General features: G+C 40.2%; 1 protein-coding gene across 1 annotated transcript in view; it reads right to left on the bottom strand.

Moving 5' to 3' along the window:
- Positions 1-21,637, bottom strand: part of Adam23 (ADAM metallopeptidase domain 23) — a 139,279-nt gene that overhangs the window by 69,033 nt on the left and 48,609 nt on the right. The window contains exon 4 of the mRNA XM_051190344.1: positions 425-488. Within this exon, the coding sequence (XP_051046301.1) occupies positions 425-488 (64 nt within the window). The remainder of the gene's footprint in view (positions 1-424; positions 489-21,637) is intronic.

Below are 21,637 nucleotides of genomic sequence, written 5' to 3'. Positions count from 1 at the left end.
ATATGGGACAGTTGAAACGTAAATGAATTTTGTGTTTAAATTAGAACCCTATCCCCAAATAACACTTTGTATATGCAAATACTTTCTCAAAAAAATTAAAGCCAAAAGACTTCTGGTCCCAAGTATTTTTAAGAAGGGATACCCTAATGGTATTTACGGGGCTGACATGGAACAGTGAACCTCACTGATCATGCAATAAGGTAACAGATGTAAAATCCAAACAATAAAATTCCCTTATGGTCTTGAGTATAGAGAATCTAATGTTGCCTCACATTTTAAGTTCTTGTGAATTCTTCCTCAGTTAGGTCTCTTGCACATGAGGCCGGGTGATCTTATTGACAGACCTCAGAATAATGCAGTGTGTGTTGGTAGTTCTAGGATGGATATACATTATGTTGCAGGATGTCTGGCCACTTTACTATACCTTAGAGTACATCGGTTTCCCGTTTTCATAGTGAATCTCCACGTAGTCAGAAGACAGCAAACCACTGCAAAGACAAGGAGACAGAGTGATTTCTGCATCTAAATGTTCAACAAATGGATGAGAAGAACATGGAAATCATAGACCTGCAAAGGAGGCTGTGGTCAAGTCTCAAAACAACATCTAGAAAAAAAGGAAAGGAAAGGAAGGAAGGAAGGAAGGAAGGAAGGAAGGAAGGAAGGAAGGAAGGAAAGAAGGAAGAAAGGAAGGAAGCTCTCAGTCTACTGAAAGGGATAAAACAGGTAATTTTAGGAAAAACTTTACATTCAGCACCTAGTAGGTATGCCAGTCAAAACGATGAAACTAAGCTGTATGTAGAAGACAAGTCCTATTAAACACACATGATTATGCTCTAATGGAATTTTTTAAGCGTGGATCATCAGGGAGGAATACAGAAAAGAACTGGCAAGCATTCCCCATAAAGACCAGATAGTAAACACAACGGCTCTGCCAGCTGTGGCCCCTGCGGTGGTGACAACGATCCTGCCATCCTATCAACAAGATGTAGACAAATGAGCATGGCTATGTCCCATTTATTTATGGAGAATGATATTTGGATCACATACAATTCTAATGTACTAGGAAATAGTATTATTTTGAATTTTTAAATCCATTTTAAAATGTATAGGCCAATCAAGATGGCTCAATGGATAAAAGCACTTGCCACACAAAGCTAACAACTTGAGTTCAGTCCTCAGATCCCACAATGGAAGGAGAGAAGTGACTACTGAAAGTTGCTCTCTGACCTCCATGTGTGCCCTGGCACACTCGCACTTACATGAACACACACACACACATTCTACATCACACCCAAAAACGCAATAAAAAATCATCATGGGCAAGTCTCACTAACTTATGTAGAATGAGATTGTCAAAAAAATATAAAAGTCATTAGGGAATTGTGAAGACTAAATTGATTAAGTTAAGCCATAAATATGCAGAACTTAGCCTAGAAATTAGGACTGGATACACAGTGTTGGACACTGTGACTGTCACTAGTATAACTTTAACTCGTTTTTAAAATGTATTCTCCCCATATAAATGTGAGAAATAAACGCTTTGTCATGGGTAGTGGAGGAAGACTTGAATGCATGCGTATTGTTGATAAAGACTAATGATTCAGACCCACGGGAATGGGCAAAGCTTTCTTCTGGTCTGCTTGGAAATGACAGTGTGTACAAAAAGTGTCCAGCAGCTTCCTCCTTCAGGTTGTTCACAGCCGGAGATGCCTCGCCTAACAGAGGCCTCCCACTGAGACTGACTCCTTCCCTCTGTGCTGTACATGACAGGCATGATGAGGTCCCAGGTTGCTGATGGTGCCCAGCCATCAGAGCAAGCACGGTGCACCTGACTCCAGGTTTTCTATGCATCTATGTGTCTGCCCTTTCTTTATCCCTTCATCGCTCCTCTAATCAGGTTTCCAGAAGTAAGGGCAGAAAACAGCAGCAAAAGACCTTACTGGTGTGATTTTAAGAAGAGAAAAAGGGGAGGTCTGTGTTAGAATGGGCTAAGATGTGGTGATGAGGAGATAAGGGACAAGGGAGAAGAGGAAAGGGACAAAGGAAAGGGGGAAGAGGGACAAAGGACTATCTCTGAATAGAGGGAGAGAGACATGGCACATAGGCAAATGGTGGTTTATAAAGATAAAGGGAGAAAGCCTGTGTTAAGATGAAGGGCTTAATTTTAACTGAGCGTATTAATTAGGTGACCCAAAGGAGGCTTCTGCTTGTTGGACTTTGGTAGTCAGCCTCAGCAGGAGGGAGGGGCCAATTAAGGGAGCAGAGTTTGGTGGCTAGCTTTAGGAATGTAATCTAATGGTTTTTAGCAAGGCAAAGGGGATGGGAGAGAAGGGCAAGGCCTGCCAGAGCCATGCTCACCATGATCTAGCTGGCCAGGATTCCTCTAGGTGTCTGTCCAGGCCTGCCACCAGAAGTAATGACAGGGGTGACAGCTCACATTTATGAGCTCTCTCTCTCTCTCTCTCTCTCTCTCTCTCTCTCTCTCTCTCTCTCTCTGTGTGTGTGTGTGTGTGTGTGTGTGTGTGTGTGTGTGTGTGTAAAAAGGTTATTCATTCATTCCTCAGGAACTGCCCACCAAGGTCTCTCACTGGGATCTGGGCTCATTAACTCAGCTAGGCTTTCTAGCCAGCAAGCCCCGGGAAAGCCACCTCCTCCAGCATGTGCCTCATTTGGAGCTTTTTCTATGATGACGCTAGGGATTGAAGTCAGGTCCTGGAGCTTGTGAGGCAAGAACTTCACCCACCCAGATGTCGCCCACTCCCCACTTGGGATATTTTTAATTTGCCAAATGATTACTATCCTTAACTGGTAATGAAAACAATCACAGGAACTTAGGTTAATACATTCACACAAGTATAAGCTTATTACCTAAAATGCTGCTTCTGCCCTTAATATTGCTTTTGTTTTGTTTAAAAAAAATAGATTTAAAAGTAAAGTGATCTGTCAATTGCTATTTTCTCAACTGTAGGGGCAAAGTGTCCTCTTTTGAGTGTAAACAATAAAATAAGAGTTTGAACTGGGTTAAAAGATAGAGACATGGAGAGGCTGGGATTTAAGAGTATAGCAATGATACTCCAGGTGGGTGAGAATAATTACAGGTTGAATAGAGGCTTTGTGTTAAGTTAGACAAAGATGGCATGCTAGGCAAAGGCATGGTGTGGGCATAGTTCCTAGGAACAGAGCTGAGAGCAGAGACTAATCCTAGCAAGAGTAGGGTGGAAGGAAGCAAGGGTTTAGGCCACTGAAGGGTTACAAGAGGGATTTGATGACTTCTTCAATGACATGGGAGGTTATATCAGAAATTTTACAGCATAGGTGCTCCTCATGTCTTCAGTGATGAGCCCATGTGTCACAATACAGTTTAGAAACCCTAGTATGAGAAGAACAAGAAATACTGGCTGTGACTTCAGAGTGGAGGGAGGAAAGGAAGAGGAGTTAGATGAAAATTATGACACAGGCTTTAGGTGTATAGTGTAAAGGTCAAGAATCCACACTGAAAGGGATTGATCAATCCCCATGGCCCAACTCCTTTCTGAGGAGGTGGCTTCAGAGCACAGGAAGCAGCTGTGTGTCTACTAGTGTGTCCATGAATGTCAGCCAGGATCTGTCATCAGCCTGACCAGTGGCATTCTGTCCAGAAGAAACTGCTACTCCAAGTCTAGCCCTTACCCAGGGAAATGAGGACTCCCTCTTCTTTTAATTTTTAGCCTACTAGAAACAAACAAACAAAAAACAATAACAAACAAATGAAAACACCCAGACTTCATTCATGCCATATTCCAGTCTTCCCAGGCATGACGGAAACGGCCCAAAGAATAAAAAGAAATTAATGGGAAAAAAACTATCAGAAATACGGCTGGAAAAAACAGAAAACTATCAGAAATGGGGCTCAGTGGTCAAGAGCACTGGCTGCTCTTCCAGAGGACCCAGGTTGGATTCCCAGTACCTACAACACAGCTCACAACAGTCTGTAACTCCAGCACTAGGGTTTCAGACACCCTCATATAGACATGCATGCAGACAAAACACAAATGCACATAAATTTTTAAAAAAAATTTAAAAACTGCTGGGAGCGATGGTGACATACACCTTAGAGATTGCCAGCTTTTTTTTTTTTTTTTTTTTTTTTTTTTAATAGCTCATTGAGTTAGAAGATTGGTATCTTCAGTCCCAATCTACCTTCTCCCTCCGCATCCCCAACTTCCTGACAAGTAGAATGTAGGGCTTACAGGAATGCAGTTAGGTTACTTAGTAACCTCTCCTTATGCAGTTAGGGTATTTAGCAACTCCTGAGACCTCTTCCCCTGCTAACAACGAGCTTATCTCTACATTCATTTCCTCTTAGCCAATATCCTACTCACCTTCAGTGACCTATGACTAAGAACATCCTACGGGCCGGTTACCAGGCAACGACCTCCCCTCTCTAAATCCCCACCTTACCTAGCTTCCTGCCCTAACCACTATATAACATGCTTGAGAAAAATAAAATTTTGCAGCTTGATCAGAAAGCCTGTCTTACTGCCCGTTTCTCATGTCTCTTGCCCCTCATTCCAGCTCCTTTGGGTTTCAGGCTCCCATTGCTGTCCTGCTGGCCAGGGCAAAAAAAAAAAAAAAAAAAAAAAAACTATTAGAAATAGTAAGCTGGGTGGTTGCAAGATAAATATGAAGCACACATTTCTACGTAAACCACCAACAAACAATATTGAGATAATATAGGGAGTTTCCAGAATAATATAAATTTCACATATACATAATACCAACATTCACATGATAATATTTAAATTCCCTAGGAATAGACAAGTGTAAAGGCATGTGAAATTAACAGCAAATCCTTAGTTAAAAAACCAAAATCAAAAACCATAAAAGAAGTCATGACCCGATGAAGCATTTCCCTGATTCCCCAAGGTAACAGGCCATGTGGCTCCTATATCAGCCATCGCTTTCAGCTTACTTGAATTTTAGTGCATGTATAAACAAGATTTCAAGAGTTGTGATGCTTTTTCTTAACATGACAAAATAAGTCTCAAGTTCATCTTAACGAAAACTGTGCATCATTTTTCAAAGAAAATAATGGAAACAAGGACATTGTATCCGTATTACAGGCACTAAGATGAGCACTGGCCTGATCTTCCGTCCAGAAATGTCTCCAGTCCACGTGAAAAGCTTCACAGTGCTAAGAGTGGCATTTAAATCTACAGAGTGCAAAACTGAAAACAGGAAATGAGTCAGGAAAGGAAAAAAATTTAAAAATCCACATACTACAGACACGTGACTAAATATTTGGGGAAAACAGGCCCCATCCCACACCTTACACTAAACCAAGACTCTGTGTATTAAAGTTGTGTGCATTTTAAAGTAAATCCATAAGTTAACTACTCAAATCCAGGTGAACACTGAGGGGAAGTCTTTGAATATATGACCTTAAACCCAAAAGAAGAGAAAAAAACTATAAAAAAATAAAATATATAGAAATAATTTGTTAAAACAACCAAAATTTCAAAACAAACTAAAAAAAAAAAAAAAGTACTTACAAAATAGGAAAAAAAAAAAAAAAAAAGGCTTACTACAGTTAATGTAAGGGTATAAGGGTCTTCTAAAACCCAAGAACATTTCAAAAGAAAAATGGACAAAAGTTGAATATTCAAGGAACAACTCATGTAAAAAAACAAACAAGAAATGCTAAGGGTGATCGGTCATATACAATGCACAATTGCAATAGCAATAAAAGACTTGAAAATTAAAATACCATAAGAGGACATTTACTAGACCCATTTAGAAAATAAAAGTGAATGATAGTAGCGAATGCTGGCAAGGTTGTAGGAAAACCAACACTCCCGAGGCCAATTTGGCAAAGGGTATCTAAAGCCTGCAGTGTTCATTCTTTAATCCGGTTCTGCCTAGAACGTTTTGATGAGGAAAGGAAACAAGGAAGGCAATGCTCTCTCTCTTCTCTCTTTCTCTCTCTCACACACATACAAACACACACATACTCATACATCATATATACACACTCACAAACATCTACAGTCACACACATCCGCTCTTACAACCACACCCTACTCACACTCATACACTCACACAGTCACATACACACTCAATATATATGCACATGTATCCACTCCCATCCACTCACACCTACACTCATGATACATTTGCATTCATCTGCACTCCCATCCACATTCATACTTAGATTCACCTACCCACACTCACACCTATGCTCACACATACTCACATTCACAACACACACACACACACACATACATGTGAGGGGGTTTAGTGTGGACTATTTTATAGTCACTTGGAGAAATGATCACACAATCAAGGCAAAGAACCAATGTGAAAATGTTGTACCTCCTCAGGATGTTTATACGTGTCCATGTACAGGTGGGAAAGCTTCCAAAAAGACATGCACCAAAATGTCATCACCAGCTATTACTTCCTGCAGAAATTCCCATCACTGTCCTTTCTTTCTTTTGCTTACCTAAATTTTCTTCAGTAATGATAGGTGACCTTCCTTTTTCTTCTTTTGAGACAAATTTCACTCTGTAGCCCTCACAGAGGAATTCACAGAGATCTGTCTGTTTCTGCCTCGTGGGTGCTCAAATTAAAGTTGTACACCACCACACCTGATAAAGTCCACCTACCTAATGAGACACCATAGCAATAGCTTATTTTTTCCTGTATTTACAGAGTCACCTATTTTACATACCAATCCCAGTTCCCTCTCCCTCCTGTCCTCTCACTGTCCCCACTGTGTAATTTAAGAAAAGTTTCACACAAGAGAAAGATGCCACGTGACAGGGTTCAAGCAGAGGGGTTTGTTCTTAGGGAAAGGGGTCATAAAAAGGGGAGAGACCAGCCTCCGGAGACAAAAGAAGCAGGAGAGAGGAGAACGGAAAGACGGAAAGACGGAGAGGGGGGACCAGACAGAGAGGGAGAGAAAAAGAGAGAGAAAGATGGGAGGTGGACAGGGCCCTTTTAAAAGGGAACTTAGTGAATATGTGCAGGGAGTGCTCTTAATGGCTGCAGCTGAGGGCATCATACCCTGTCAGAATCCCAAGGACAGGCCAGTACAGATGCCTGAATACTAACACCCACCATCTCCCCACCCACTCCTCAGAGAGGGTGGGCCTATCAGGGGAGATTATCAAAGTCTGTCACATCATTTAGGGCAGGACTGAGGCCCTTCCCACTGTATCTTCACTGAGCAAGGTATCCCTCCTCAGGGAATGGGCTCCAAAAAGCCAGTTCATGCATTAGGGATAAATACTGGTTCCACTGCCAGCAGCCCCACAGACTGCCCAAGCCCCCCAACTGTAAGTGTTAAGCTTAAAACTACAAGGTAAAAAACACCTTACCAAAAAAAAAAAAAAAAAATACATGTTTAAACATTAGCAAATAAAACTTTTAAGTTTAGTTTTAAATTTTTTCATACAATGTATTTTGGTCATATTCTTTCCTCTCCCCCAACTCCTCCAGATCCCTACCTCCCCACCCAACATCATATTCATTCCCTCTCTTGAAAAGCAAAAACAAAGTTCACACACATACACACACAAACCAAAAGACAAAACAAAACAAACAAAAAAAAACAAACAACCAAAAACAAAAAACAATCCTGAGCATGCAGGAGAAGGTGGGGTGATTAAAAAGGCAGGTTTGGGACAATACACAGGCTTAAGCAAGGACTGGGACCTTTTAAAGGAACAAATGAGAATTTGGATTTGGAAACCTACGTATAAAAGCTCAAAGCATAAATAACATCCTGTGTTCAAAGAGAATCCAAGGTCTTTAGGACCTGGGAGAAGCTGAACACAGAGAGGCTCCTTTACCAGGTCAATTAGAGCCATCAGCAAAGTAATTAATGTTAGCAGCAGGACAGAGCTGCAAGAATCAAGCACACACACTAGGAAGAGTTCTATCCACATATGAGACCCTGGAGCTGTGACTCTGCTTCACTCATTTGATTAATTGCTGAAGAGTGAATGGTACATAGGGAAGAAGAAAATTTAACAATTAAGAGAAATTAAAGGTTAATTTTTGACAAAATATTTCCACTTCTTTAAATTTTATTGGATACATATCCAATACTTTGTACGTGTGCATGTGTGTGTGTGTGTGTGTGCGTGTGTATGTGTGCAGTATGTGTATGTATATGTGTGGGTTATGTGTGTGGTGTGTGTGGTATTGTGTGTGTGCATGTGTGTGTATGTGTGTGCATGTGTATGTGTGCAGTATGTGTATGTATATGTGTGGGTATGTGCAGTGTTATGAGTGTGGTATGTGTGGTATTGTGTGTGTGCGTGTACATGTGTGTATGTGTGTGTGTGTGTGTGTGTGCATACATGTAGATTCAACACTCAGTGTCTTCCTCAGTTGCTCCCTACCTTATTTTTTGAGACCCGCTCTGTCACTGAATTAGGAGCTCACTGATTGGTTAGACTGGCTGGCCAGCAAGCCCAAGGGCTTGCTGTCTTCATTTCCCCAGCACTGGGATTACAGGTCCACTTATCCCTGGCCTTCCTACAGGGGTGCTGGGAATCCCTCAACATGCTTACACAGCAAGAACTGTGCAATCTAAGCCTGTTCAGCCTCTACTTTGCAGCTTTTTTGTTGTTTTAATAGTTACAAAGTAAGGTTTTTGTTTTAGAACATCCACAGTTGTCTTTTAGGTGCTTTCTTCCTACCTAACCTGCCAGAGCCCATAAAGACAGCTCTGCTTCATCTTGGCTCAAGGTCAGAGAGTTCAAAGCTGTCCCTAGTAAGTCATAAGACCTGAAGGCCTAAGGCGTGGCTAGGATGTTTGATCTTGGCCTTGGGTGTCTTATCTAAATAACAGCAGACTTGGTATGAGGTATGGTTACTCTTGACCCTCAAGGCCAGATAACAAGAAATTGAATCTAAGGTATGGTTACTGAATCCCTGGAGAATTGAGGAAGAAAGTTTGTTTGCTCCATATACGTGATATCATGTTCCCTTTTTTGGTTAAGGCATTTAAGAATGGATGTAAGACCCCTTGCCACACACTCCTCCCACCATGAACGGAGCTGCTCCATGACGCCTTCCTCACCATGATAAAATGAAACCTTTTGAAACCATGAACCAAAACAAATCTCCCTTCCTTTAAGACATTTCTGTCAGTGACACAGGAGTAGCTATTAAACCCCTTAAAATCAAAGGATGCTAACCCCGCAGCACACAGTCCTTTGTCAGATAATCAGCTGTGGGGATACTGAGATGCCTGTGCAAGCCAATCTTTTCCATACAGTGCTGGAAACAGCTCCATTCACATTACTTAACACTGCAGAAAACTGTTTACACTTTCCCTAACTCTACATATTTCTACATACCTCAACCAAAAGAGAACGCCTCCATTTTCAAGATATTATCTGATACTCTTTCCACAGATCTGTTAATAATTAGCAAAACACCCTCTTACACAGAAACTAATATGAAGGCCAAGGATCAAGAGCTGTCAAAACTACATTTGGGTTAACCAATCTAAATGGTCTGCAAAATCATTACTTCACTGTGACCGAAATAAACCCAAAACCTCACGACCACATTCACATGCTTTATCATAAAAATGCTAAAAAACCAGGGGGTAACAGGGAGAAATTAGTGCCCATCCTGCAACTATCTTATAATTAGCAAATTGGAGAGCAATTAATGTCACTTTGAAAGACGTGTATAAAATAGTGATTAGAGGTGAGTAATTTAATCTATTCCAGTCTAATTATAGAGTCTAGACATTTTGCATACTATTAAAAGAGGATTTTTATCTTTTAAAAGCTATTTAGGACACTGTTTGTGGATGGCATTCTAAAAATGTGTCTTAAGATAATTTTCAGTGCTTTAGAGGTAAACATATTCCTTCTATATTGATGTATATGTGGCCTGCCAGCAGCATAGTGGAATCACCAAGGTCTTAAAAATGCAGAAGAGATCTATAGGTCAGAGTTTGAAAACAATCTCTGTGAATTGGCTTTTCCTACAGCCACTTTCATCGCATGCTCCTAAAATTCCGGTCCAGGTCAACTATCTTACATTCACAAAGTGACCCTCAATATTTGGATCAAAAGCAAAAGCTTTGTAAGATTCCAGAGCTGACAAATCCCAGAGAGACTGACACAGAAAAAAAAAAAAAAAAAAAAAAAAAAAAAAAGAGGAGGAAGAAACTCTTCTATTTGGGTCTTCTAGGGGACCTATTTATAGTGTAATCTTAAACCAGATGTTCTTAATGCCCTGGTAGAAATTCTAGCATTAACTGTACATGATCCACAGTAATGAATTTACTAAATAGTAATACAGGTTCCAGGCCTATAAGAGGTTAGGACTAGAGAGGACAGAGAAAGAGATGGGCTCTAAACCACCTGACTCACTATCAAAGTGGCCACATCAAAAGGACAATTCATGATAGAGCAGAAAGCAACATGGGTGAACACTGAGAGAAAAAAAAAAAATCAGAAATCTAATAGACTCAAAATTCTGGATCCAGACAATAGCCAAGACTTGAAATGCCTACAGAGGCTATAGAACATTCCAAATAGTGCCCAGGAGAAAAGCATGTAGGCTTCTCCAACCCACCATCTCATTGCAAGTGTGCCTGCCACAGGGCCCCTAGATAAAGTCGAGAGGGTAGAGCTCTCATGATGGGACTGATGCTCTTTTGAAGATTGCTTTGTTTTGGTTTGGGTTTTGGTTTTTACCCCTTCAGGTGCCCACCTCACAGTTCCCAAATAAGCTTCGCTTGTTTCTAGCGAGATTTCTTAATTGACATTATCCCATCTACCTTTTGCCTTTGGACTTTCACCTTTCTCTATTCTATATTCCTTTCTTTTCTTCTTATTCCGTGGCTGGCTGTGTGGCTGAGTGGCTGGCCCTTGGCATTTTCCTCTCCTTCCCCTTTTCTTGCTCCTCCCCCTTCTTCTCTCTTGAGCCTAGATTTCTCCTCCTATTTATTTTCTCTGCCTGGTATCCCCACCTATCCCTCTCTTTATTAGACCAATCCGGTGTTTTAGACAGGCGAAGTCACACAGCTATATAGAGCTAAACAAATGCAACATTAAAAAATGAAACACATCTTTGCATTATTAAACACATATTTCACAGCATAAATGAATGTAAGACATCTTAAACTAATATTTCACAACACTCTTTTAAGCAGAAACCAGTATAGCATGGATCAAGAGTAAAGGCCTAAGTCTTCTGTCCAGCACGAAGAAGGGAAAAAGGAAGAAGGAAGCAGGAGGATAGAAAGATACCAGAGGGCATACTTGCTTTTTTCTCAATGCAATCTGAGGACCCAGCAAGACATTCACGTGCTAGCCAAGAAGAGGCCTTCGCCAGCAAATAAGTCTGCCAGGTAGCTAAGTGCTCAGTTTATTATGTTTTATCAGCATGAAACCAAGCAGACTAAATAAGCCTTTTAATTCTAGACAACATTTCTTATGAAATATTAAAAATCAGCATGAATCTACTCTACCATTCCTACTGAAAATTCTATTGTTACCACTTTTAACATTTTTCTAGATTTAGTTTATTTTATGTGTATTTCATCTGAATGCATACATGTGTACTATGTTTGTGCCTGGTGCCTACAGAAGTCAGAGAAGGGGTGTCAGATCCCCTAGAACTGGAGTTAGGGATGATTGTGACCTACCACATAGCTGGAAGGGAGCCTGAGTCCCCTGCAAGAGCGACAAGGGCTCTTAACTGCTGAAACATGACTCTAGACTCCTAGTGTCACCACATTTTCTGAGAGGGTTGTTTGTTTGGTTTGGGGTAAAAATTTCCAAATCTACACCTAAACTTCAGGATGAGAAGTAGTCACTGGTAGAAGAGAGTGCTGGAGGGCATCTGCAATGAGGGATACACAGAGGGTTTCTAAGATGCGGACAATGCCCTACTTGTCACCCAGAGTGATGAATATAAAGGGACGTTTTATTATTAATGTTAACACCAACAGCATTTATTATTGCTGCTGTTATTTTTTGAGGCAAGATCTAGCATCCCAGGCTGGCCTCAAACTTGCTATGGAGCCAAGGATGACCTTGAACTTCAGATCTTCCTGCCTCTACCTCCAGAGTGGTCTGCTTGACGATATTCACCATGTCCAAACCCTAGGCCTCGTGAATGCCAAACAAGTTCTCTATCCACTTATGAGGAAAAGGGATCCACCGTTAACTGAAACAGAAAAGCTTAGTCTAATTCTGGCATTAAAAATGCAGGGTATGAGACAATTTGAGCCAGAAAAAGACAAATGGCAAAAGTATTTGGAATCAGGAAGCTATCACTATTAAAGGTCAGAGAGAGGAAACTACAGAACATGTGGGAGGAGAAAAACACAGAGAAGAAAGGGAACTTTCTCCTTCTCTAGAAACAGCAGCATATAAGAATCCATTTCTGATTGAAGAGGGAAAGTTGGGAAGGGAAAGGAAGTTATTGTGAGAGAGTAAAGCACAGAAGAGAGAGGTTCAGAAATGCCACCACACACCAGGACGGACAAGGTCTGAACCACATTACTGTATCATCTAGATGGTTAATTCCTATGCTAGGAGAGCTTAAAGAACAGAAAATCAAAGTTTACCGAACTCCAAAGTCAGTCAGCAATGTTATAAATACATGAAATAGTCCTCAAAGACCTCAAAAAGATGTGACAATCAAAACTTTGTTTTTCAGGGATAGAGAGCTGGCTCGGTGATTAAGAGCACGGGCTGTTCTTCCAAAGGACCTAGATCAGGTTCCCAGCACCCATAGGAGCTCACAATAATCTATATCTCTGGGTCCAAGGGATCCAATGCCCTCTTCTGGTCTTTGCAGGTACCAGGCATGCACATGGTGCACAGACATACATGCAGACAAAATACCCACACACATATAATTAAAACAATATTTAAAGTGTGTGATAATAGCCTTTACTTTCACTGGAAGAATCTATAAACATATTTGACGTAAAGGGGGAAAAATATCTTTTTAGTCACCAAAGTTAACATGCCTAGAAAATACTGATCCCAGTCATTATGCTGGACATTTAAAAACATACTTCTGGAATTCATAATATCAATTGTCATTCTCGCTCCCTTCCATGTCATTCACTGTATTGACATATATGTTTATACAGAGTAACAGTACTCCACCTGTGGGTCATGACCCCTTTGGGGGTCACATACCAGATACCCAGTATATCAGATATTTACATTATGATTCATAACAGTAGCAGAATTAGTTATGAAGTAGTAATGAAATAATTGTATGGTTGGGGTGGGGGCCACCACAACTGTATTAAAAACTCTCAGCATTAGGAAGGTTGAGAAACATTGATGTCTGTAGTGGAAGGCGAAATGCCTGGATGACAACACCAGTTTGTCCAGGGAAAACCAAGATGGCGACACACCTCCCCGAGAGGCCATTACTTGCACAGTCCCATGTCTGCAGCCTTTTGCTCAGGCTGGATTGTCACTTTTTCATCAGACAATATGTTACAGTCTGAGTATGTAGAACATCCAATAATTTTGAAGAGGCTTATTCTAGGAGTGTTTTTAAATGCGTAATCAGAGGGTCAGATCAGTATTTTAAATTGCTCTACTTATATGCATAATTTTCTTAAATCCTCGGGCCATGTGATGGCACTTAACAGCCTTCCTGATGATTAATAATATCTAAAACCAGAGACATTTCTGAAATGGCTAATAATTTAAACACCCACTCAAAACGGCAATCCAAAATCAGAAAGAATGATTGAAAACAGCATAATGAGGGTTCTTTCCCCCTTTTCCTGTGCCTCATGCCTGATCATTTCAATAACTCTTAACTAGAAAGAAATTTCACATTGCTCATCTTTTCAAAGCAGATTGTTTGGGAAACTGAAAAGTAACTCTAAATTTTATGTTTATTTTTTTTTAATTGACGTATAATTGCGCTCTCTAAGAGGCACAATGTGCTAATCTTGTTAAAATGTGCAGTGATCAAAATCGGGGTGATCTGAATTTCCATCTCCCTTCACAGTTATGGTTCCTTTGTGCAGGGGCCTCTGAAATCTGCTCTACTGGTTCTTTAGAAGACACATAATAAATTTCTGTGTGCTGCAGTCACTCTCTGTGCAGACTCCTGGGGACTTGTATTTTTTTCTGTCTGTTATCCAACCTGCTTTTGTCCTTCCCCCTCCTTTCCTTCTTTTGCCCTCCAGGGACCGCTACTGTCCTTTCCCATTTCTTACAAACCGATGTTGTCAGCTTCTACATACACATAAGAAGACAGCTCCAGTACTTTATGGCCACAAGAAATAAACACCCAAATCCCAGAGAGTTATGGCTATCCCAGGGTTTCCCATATGCATCAGTGAGATGATGCAGTAAGTTCCCAAACTCCTACATCTCCACCTGATACTGGGTAGCCCAGGCACCCCTCCTGCTCAGCCCTTCATGGCTCCCAACTCCCTCCTCCACTCTGACGTCTAAGTCATCTGGCCATGCAACATGCATACAACAATGAGCAATGAAAAAAAAAAAAAAACTGCAAAGGAATGAAAATGTTTTCCTCCTTCCAATGTTCTCAGATTGTAACTAATTTTTATACCTCATACTAACTACTAAGTTCCTCATAAAAAATAATATAATCTAGAAGAGGAACTAGAGAAATAGTAATCATTTATAAATATAACTCTAATCTCAAACTGCCAAAAACTATGAAGCTGAGTATTGTGAAGCTGAGCAGCATAAACCTTAGAACCTGAACAGGTCAGGCAACCTTTTGAGGTGAAGTGAAGAATATTGGGGCTGCATACACAAGCTCCAGATAATTCTGCCCCAGGCTCCACTGATGCCACTGGCCCCCAGTGAGAGAGACCCCCCTCTCTGAGGAGAACAAGAACACCCCCAGAGGAAAGTGAACAAAGCAACAATCTCCAAATCAGGTGAAGAGTGATAGCTTGTCCCTCTCTCCCTGTGGTCTCTCACACTTTTCCCCACACTCTACTTCAGTATATATTGAAGAAGCGAAGTGTCAAAGTCCAGGAGAGATAAAGAATGTGCATCAGAAGAAGACAGAAGAAATGCTCAAGTACTGTGGCCTTGAAGAAATTTTAGAAATAACCTCTTCTATAAAAGAAAGTCAAAGAAATATCATAAAGAATGTAAAAGGGAAGCTGGTAAAACTCAAAAGGAAAATGAAATAAGAAATAAATGTTGCGATCAAATCACAAGGAGAAAAGGGATAAAGAATAAAAACACATTCAAGACTCAAATATGATACTGAGATACTGGACAAATAAGAATCACATCACATCATTGGTGTCCCTTGAAAATTTAAAAATGTGGAAGGGAAAAAATAAGAAAAGTTATGGAGCTGGAAAGTTGGCTATGTGGTTAAAAGCACTTGTTGCTCTTGCAGAGGACCTAAATGGTGGCTTGCGGTCATCTGTAATTCCAGTCCCTGGCATCCAATGCCCTCTTCTGACCTCCATTGGCATCAGGCATGCAGTAGCACACATATGCATCCAAGCAAAGTACTCATGCCCATAAAATAATACATAAATCTTAAAAGATAGTTTTTTTAAAGGAGAAAAATACAATGAGCTTACATTTCCACAAGGCAAATCATGTTCATAGAGAAATCAATAAACAGTGTTATTAACGAATGGCCAAGTTACCAATGAAGAATAATGATGGTAAACTCTGCAGTAGAAAGACATATTCTCTGTCACAGGGAATATTAGTCACAACCCAGGGCAGGCTACATTCTCAGGAGTATTTGACAAATACAAAACACACTTCGTGTTTGTTTTCTCTTTTCAGAGAGTGTGTATTTGTGCACGTGCACAAGTATGCACTTTTTATACTTTTTGTATTTTGGCTTGATGATAGTTTTCTTTGTAAGAGAGAGAAAGAATGTGAGAAGAGGTGGGTATGGAGGGTGGGTCTGGATACTTGGGAAAGAAGGGAAAGAATATAACCAAAATATGTGTGTGAAAAAGTTTATAATTAAACACACATACAAACACACACACACACATAGACACACACAAAAAAAACTAAAACAAAAACAAAAAAACCAAAGACATTCTCTGAAGAGGGAACTGCAGTTGTCCAAGACTTGTTCATAGAAATTCTCAAGTCCACAGGTAGTCATCCTTGAAATACTCCAGAGGAAAAGGAGCTTAAGTGTTTCATATCATCCCAGTTTAATCCTCAATTATAAAGATAGCAGAAAATCATTTATTTAGAAATGAATTCATGGCTAAGATAAGAAACACCAATGACAGCTTATGCTGGAGAGAATGTGAGAGAAATGGGAACACTTGTCCATTGCTGATGGGAGAACAAACTTGTACAGCCACTGTGAAAATCAGTATGGAGATTTTTCAGAAACTAGGGATTAACCTAACTCAAGACCCTGCAATACCACTGTTGGGCATGTACCCAAAGGAGGCACATTCACACCACAAGGATATTTGCTCATCTACGTGCACTGCAACATTATTCGTAATAGCCAGAACTTGGAAACAACCTAGATGCACTTCGAGTGAAGAATGGATAAAGAAAATGGAGTATTACCCAGTGGTAAGAAATAATGACATCTTAAGATTTGCAGGAAAATGAAAAGAACTAGAAAAACAAAACCATTCTGAGTGAGGTAACCCAAAACCAGAAAGACAAATATAGTGTGTACTCAGTTATAAATGGATACCAGACATAAAGCAAAAGATACCCAGTTTACAATCCACAACCCCAGAAAAGCTAGAACCCTCTTGCAGATGGAAGCAGATGTAGAGATCCACAACTAACCAATGGGCCAAGATCCTGGCGTACAAGAGAAGTGAGGGAGGAGTGATAATATGAACAAAGGAGTCAGGACCATGATGGGAAAACACACAGAATCAGCTGACCCAAGCTAGTGAGAGATCACTGACTCAGGCCTGACAAATGGGGAAATTGCATAAGATCCAACCAGACTCCCTTAATATAGGTGACAATGGTACAACTGGGACAATATATGAGCCACTGGCAGTGGGTCTAAGACCTAACTCTAATGCACACACTGACTTAGTGGAGCCCATTCTATGTGGAAAGGTACCTTACTCAGCCTAGACACAGGTGAGTGGGGAGTAGAGGGTTACCTTGGTCTGCCTCAATGACATGGGACAGACTTAGTAGACTTCCTAGGGGAGGCCTTACCCTCTCTGAGGTGTTGGGGAGTAGGAGGAATGGGGGGAGAGAAGGGAGGGGGAAATGGGATTGGAATGTAAAACATGAATTAATAAAAAAAATAATGTACATCTAACAAAAAAATAAAAAGAAAGAAATTCATGAGACAGCACTCAGAACTCTACTTGAATAATCTACTTTTCAGTTAATTCCAGTCAAACAAACAGCCACGGAAGGATGTAGAAAATACAGTAAGGGACTCATAGTGATCCCTAGAAACTATCTTAAGAATTAATATTTACAATGGAAATTTTTGCTTATGGTAAAAAGGCAAATCTTGCAAAGTTTGACAATGTAAAAACAAAGCATTAAAACTTACAAATAAGTATTAAGTGAAAGAACTATTAGTACATAGTACATTGATTTTTCTTCAAACATATTATCTAGTTGACTATACAAATTTATGTCTAATTTTTTAATTGATTTGTAACAGTGGTCATCATAACTTTAGTGGGCTTTAATTGCTTTTATTATGAAGAAACACCTATCCTTCAGTGACTCTTTTAATTTCTATTATTTTTGTTTTAAAGAGTCATAACACTCAATCTTATTCAATATATTCAATTACATTTAATTGTTATAGAATAGTTCCACTTTTGTAAACTATTTGCTAAGATTTCCATTGGCCTTGGTAGTGTTCTAAACTAAGTAAACAGATACAATGGTTACTTATGAAGAGTTTATTTTTGTTTTTTCTGCATTATTTGAATCCTCTCTTGAAATTTTATGAATAGCGGCAATACTTTTGCAGAAACAATACAATATTTTTTTCCACAAATTTGTTTTATCAGCCATTCATTCTACCATGTCTCAGAAATACAGGACTACTGACCATGAACAACAGGTAACTAAGTGACAAGGATAGCTCTGTCGAAGAAGCTTGCTTGCCTCTTGTTAAGAGAGACGATAGTGATGAGAGAAAAGTGAGTAGCTTGTCTACAGTCTTGGTAAGAAACTCCATGGATCCCAGCGGTATGAAAGGCATAAGGCATATGGGAATTTAAGTGCAAAGAACTAATTCAGTCTTGTATGGATGAGAAGAGGGAGGGAAAGGGAGAACAGGAGAGGAGAGGGGAGGGGAGGAGAGGGGAGGGGAGGGGAGGAGAGGGGAGGGGAGGGGAGGGGAGGGGAGGGGAGGGGAGGGGCTCTTCAAAGACAGCGTCCCCAACCAGCCCTTTCCCTCTGTTATTCAGTAAATCAGTGTCCTTGAGATCTACTCACTTCCCCAGTGCCATCCTTGGGAATCAAACATTCAGGAAATGAGCCTCTGCAGTCACTTCATAATTTAAACCAGAACGATCTACAGGTGATGGAATCAGTTCAAGTGCCATGATGCTGCATATTACTTGTCAAATCAGTAGCTACATTTCTAAAGTAAAAGGAAAGCCCTCATCTATGCAGCCTTAGATTGCTGGTCCTCTGAAGCATCCTGGCACATGACCAGCATCCACAACACAAAGCATGAAGGCTCAAGTTTCAAAGACTCTGTTAATGGTGGAGCATCTCCCTTTTTATGAAGATATTTATTTTTATTTTATATGTGTGAGTGTTTTGGCTATATCTTGGGGGGGCGCACACGCATGCCTGGTGCCCCCAGGGAGTGCCATATCCCCTGGAACTGAAGTTGTAGCCAGTTGTGAACCACCATGTTAGATGCTAGGAACTGAACCACCATGGCCTGGAAAAGCTCTTAACTGCTAACCATCTCTCTGGCTTCTAAAGGTGGAGAGATCTCTTAACATTGGAACCAAAGAGACATCAAGTCTTTAGTTAACATTACTAACTCTTGACTTACATAAAATGTTAAGAACGTTGGTTAGTTCTTATTCTAGAACTAACACATCGAGGAAGGACAAATTTTTAAGAACCAAGCTGAAATGGCAGACTAGTTGAGGGCACAAGAGGTAGCTGACAACAGAAAGAGCCATAAGCTCATGACATTGTTGATCAGAGAGGCAAAGCTGTGCAGTCAGAAAGGGAAATTGCAACTACTCTACTCTATCCAAGACACAGAAACTAACAGATTTTGGAGGATTCTTTTTTCTCGATAATGACTTTTTTTTTAAGTATTTGCAAGCTGGAAAGTTATGTTGGTGGCTGAAAGCACTTGCTGCTCTTACAGAAGACACAGGTTTGATTCCCAGCACCACATGGCAGCTCAGAACAATCTGTAACTCCGATCCCAACGGATCTGATCTCCATGGGAATGCATGTGGTACAAAGACAAACAGGCAGACAAAACACTCATACACATGAAATAATAAAATAAATCTTTTTAAAAATTCAAAATTTAACAAATTCAGGGCTATGCATTGTTATTTAGAAATCCTGCCTAACGTAGAGCAACTCATTCCACAGCAACCCTGTGCAAACGGGGCTTCACAGTACAAGTACTTAAAAATAGCTCCTCATATGTTTCAGGTGATGGGGAAAATATAGGTCAAAATTTACATAGTCACAGCCTATACAATTGTATAGGTGATAATTTTAAGAAGGTTTTTTAAAAATAGACCATGACAATATATTCAATTAAGTGTCTCTATGAAGAGCAAAAAAAAAAAAAAAAAAAAAAAAAGTGACTGTGACTGCCTAACACCTTTACACCAAAAAAGCCAGGACTAGACCTATGGAAGAGCAACTGCAGGAAGTGTCTGACAGCCAGCCAGAGCATAGCAAGTGTACTTCGTCAGAGGAAGTTAAGTGCCTAGCGTACATGAAGGCAGGTCCCTTTCATATAGTGTTGCTCAGGGAGCCCTCCCCTCAATCTCAGTTAACAGTTTAGTGACCTGACACTCAGTGCTCCCATGATTTACCCAAATGACAGAATCAGAAAACATAGCAAACATATTTTGCTACACATCGAAAGCACACTGTCCACCACAACTCACTGTCAGCGTACTCCTTACAGGAACCGACTGACACAAGGCCCAGTCTTCCTTGTGGTGGCCGATCCTTTCTCTCCTTCATCTTCGACCTCCTTCATCCTCTCACCTGATTTTCACATGGGCACTTCCCCAACTATCAGCTGTAAAAGTTGGTGCTTTGGTTTTACAACCTTTATTCTACACCAAGGGCCCTCTTGGCTGGTGGTATGGCACATGGCTTTGAGCACATACGCATCCAGGCCTTTACACTAAATACGCAGGCTAACATGGTAACATTGCACTGGAAGAGGATAACTCCATTCCCATAAGAATCACAGAGGCCTAAACAAATTAATACAGTCCCTCGAGAACTAATTTATACTAAAGTTGGTGTTTCTCATAAGGCCTAAGCTTCTATTCCTGAAAGTACCATCTACTAAAATCAATAGTGTTCTCAGCTAGAGTCAGGATTTGAATGCTCTATGGAGCATTGTACTCTGCTCAAGAGTAGACAAGAGTAGGCTGTATGGAGGATAAAGCCACACTACTACAGCAACTCAGAATATACATTAGAGGGGTTCACACACAGGCCTGTGGCTATGTTTACATTGACTCATGGGAACACATCAGGATATGGCTTATGAGTGCACAGAGCCAAAGGGAATCTAAATTTCGCTTTCTGGGAGAATGAATGGATATTGGATGTGCTCCATCAGATCTGCTACCACAGTTAGCTATAATGGAAAGACAGACACAGTTAAAGACATTGATCTTTAAATACCATGTTGAATAGAGATCTATAGAGAACATCCTTTATGGGGAAAGCCCATGAAACTATAATTTATGTTTTAGAAGAACCCACACAAATAAAAGATTGTGTAAAACACATTCAGAAATAAGGTAGGAAAAAGAAGGGAGGAGAACATAAATATAAAAAAAAAATTTTAAAAAATACTGGGAAGAAGGAAATAGACAAGAAAAAGACTATTAAAGAAAAGAATACTAAGGCCTTGCTCCAACCAATGATACTGCATGCTATGAACAAGAACAATACCCACAGCCTTCTGAATATGACTTTCATTGGAAATCCAGAGTAGTATAAAATATTCTCTCCAAAACATAAGTGTTAGGTTTTCTTGTTCGCCTATGTCAATGAAAACCGTACTGATTTTTACCACACAGGACAGTCTTACCTGCAGTGGCTGACCTTCCTTTCCTTAGCATCATATACTTAGCATCATATACTTAGTGATACTTAGTATCATATACTTAGTATCATATTCCTTAGTATCATATCCTTTCTTTAGTATCAGATACTAAAGATTCAATAAATAGTGTGTTAAAATTACAAAAGAGAGAGAGAAAATAAAACATATCTACTTAGTGGGGGGCCGTGGTGCTTGTCACGGCATGCACACTAAGGTCATAAGACTGCTTTCTGCCTTGATGTGGGTTCTAGGGATGGCTCGGCTGGGCCATCTAGCCAGCCTAGAGAATTATTTTAAGTATCTAAATGGACGTTTCTGTTGGCTGACAGTTAACACAGGAGAAAACAACAGTTATCTGTTA

The sequence above is a fragment of the Phodopus roborovskii genome, unplaced genomic scaffold (assembly GCF_943737965.1).
Source record: "Phodopus roborovskii unplaced genomic scaffold, PHOROB, whole genome shotgun sequence".
NCBI lineage: Eukaryota > Metazoa > Chordata > Mammalia > Rodentia > Cricetidae > Phodopus > Phodopus roborovskii.
The sequence above is the reverse complement of the archived record's forward strand: the minus strand, read 5'-3'. Positions and strand labels throughout refer to the sequence as shown.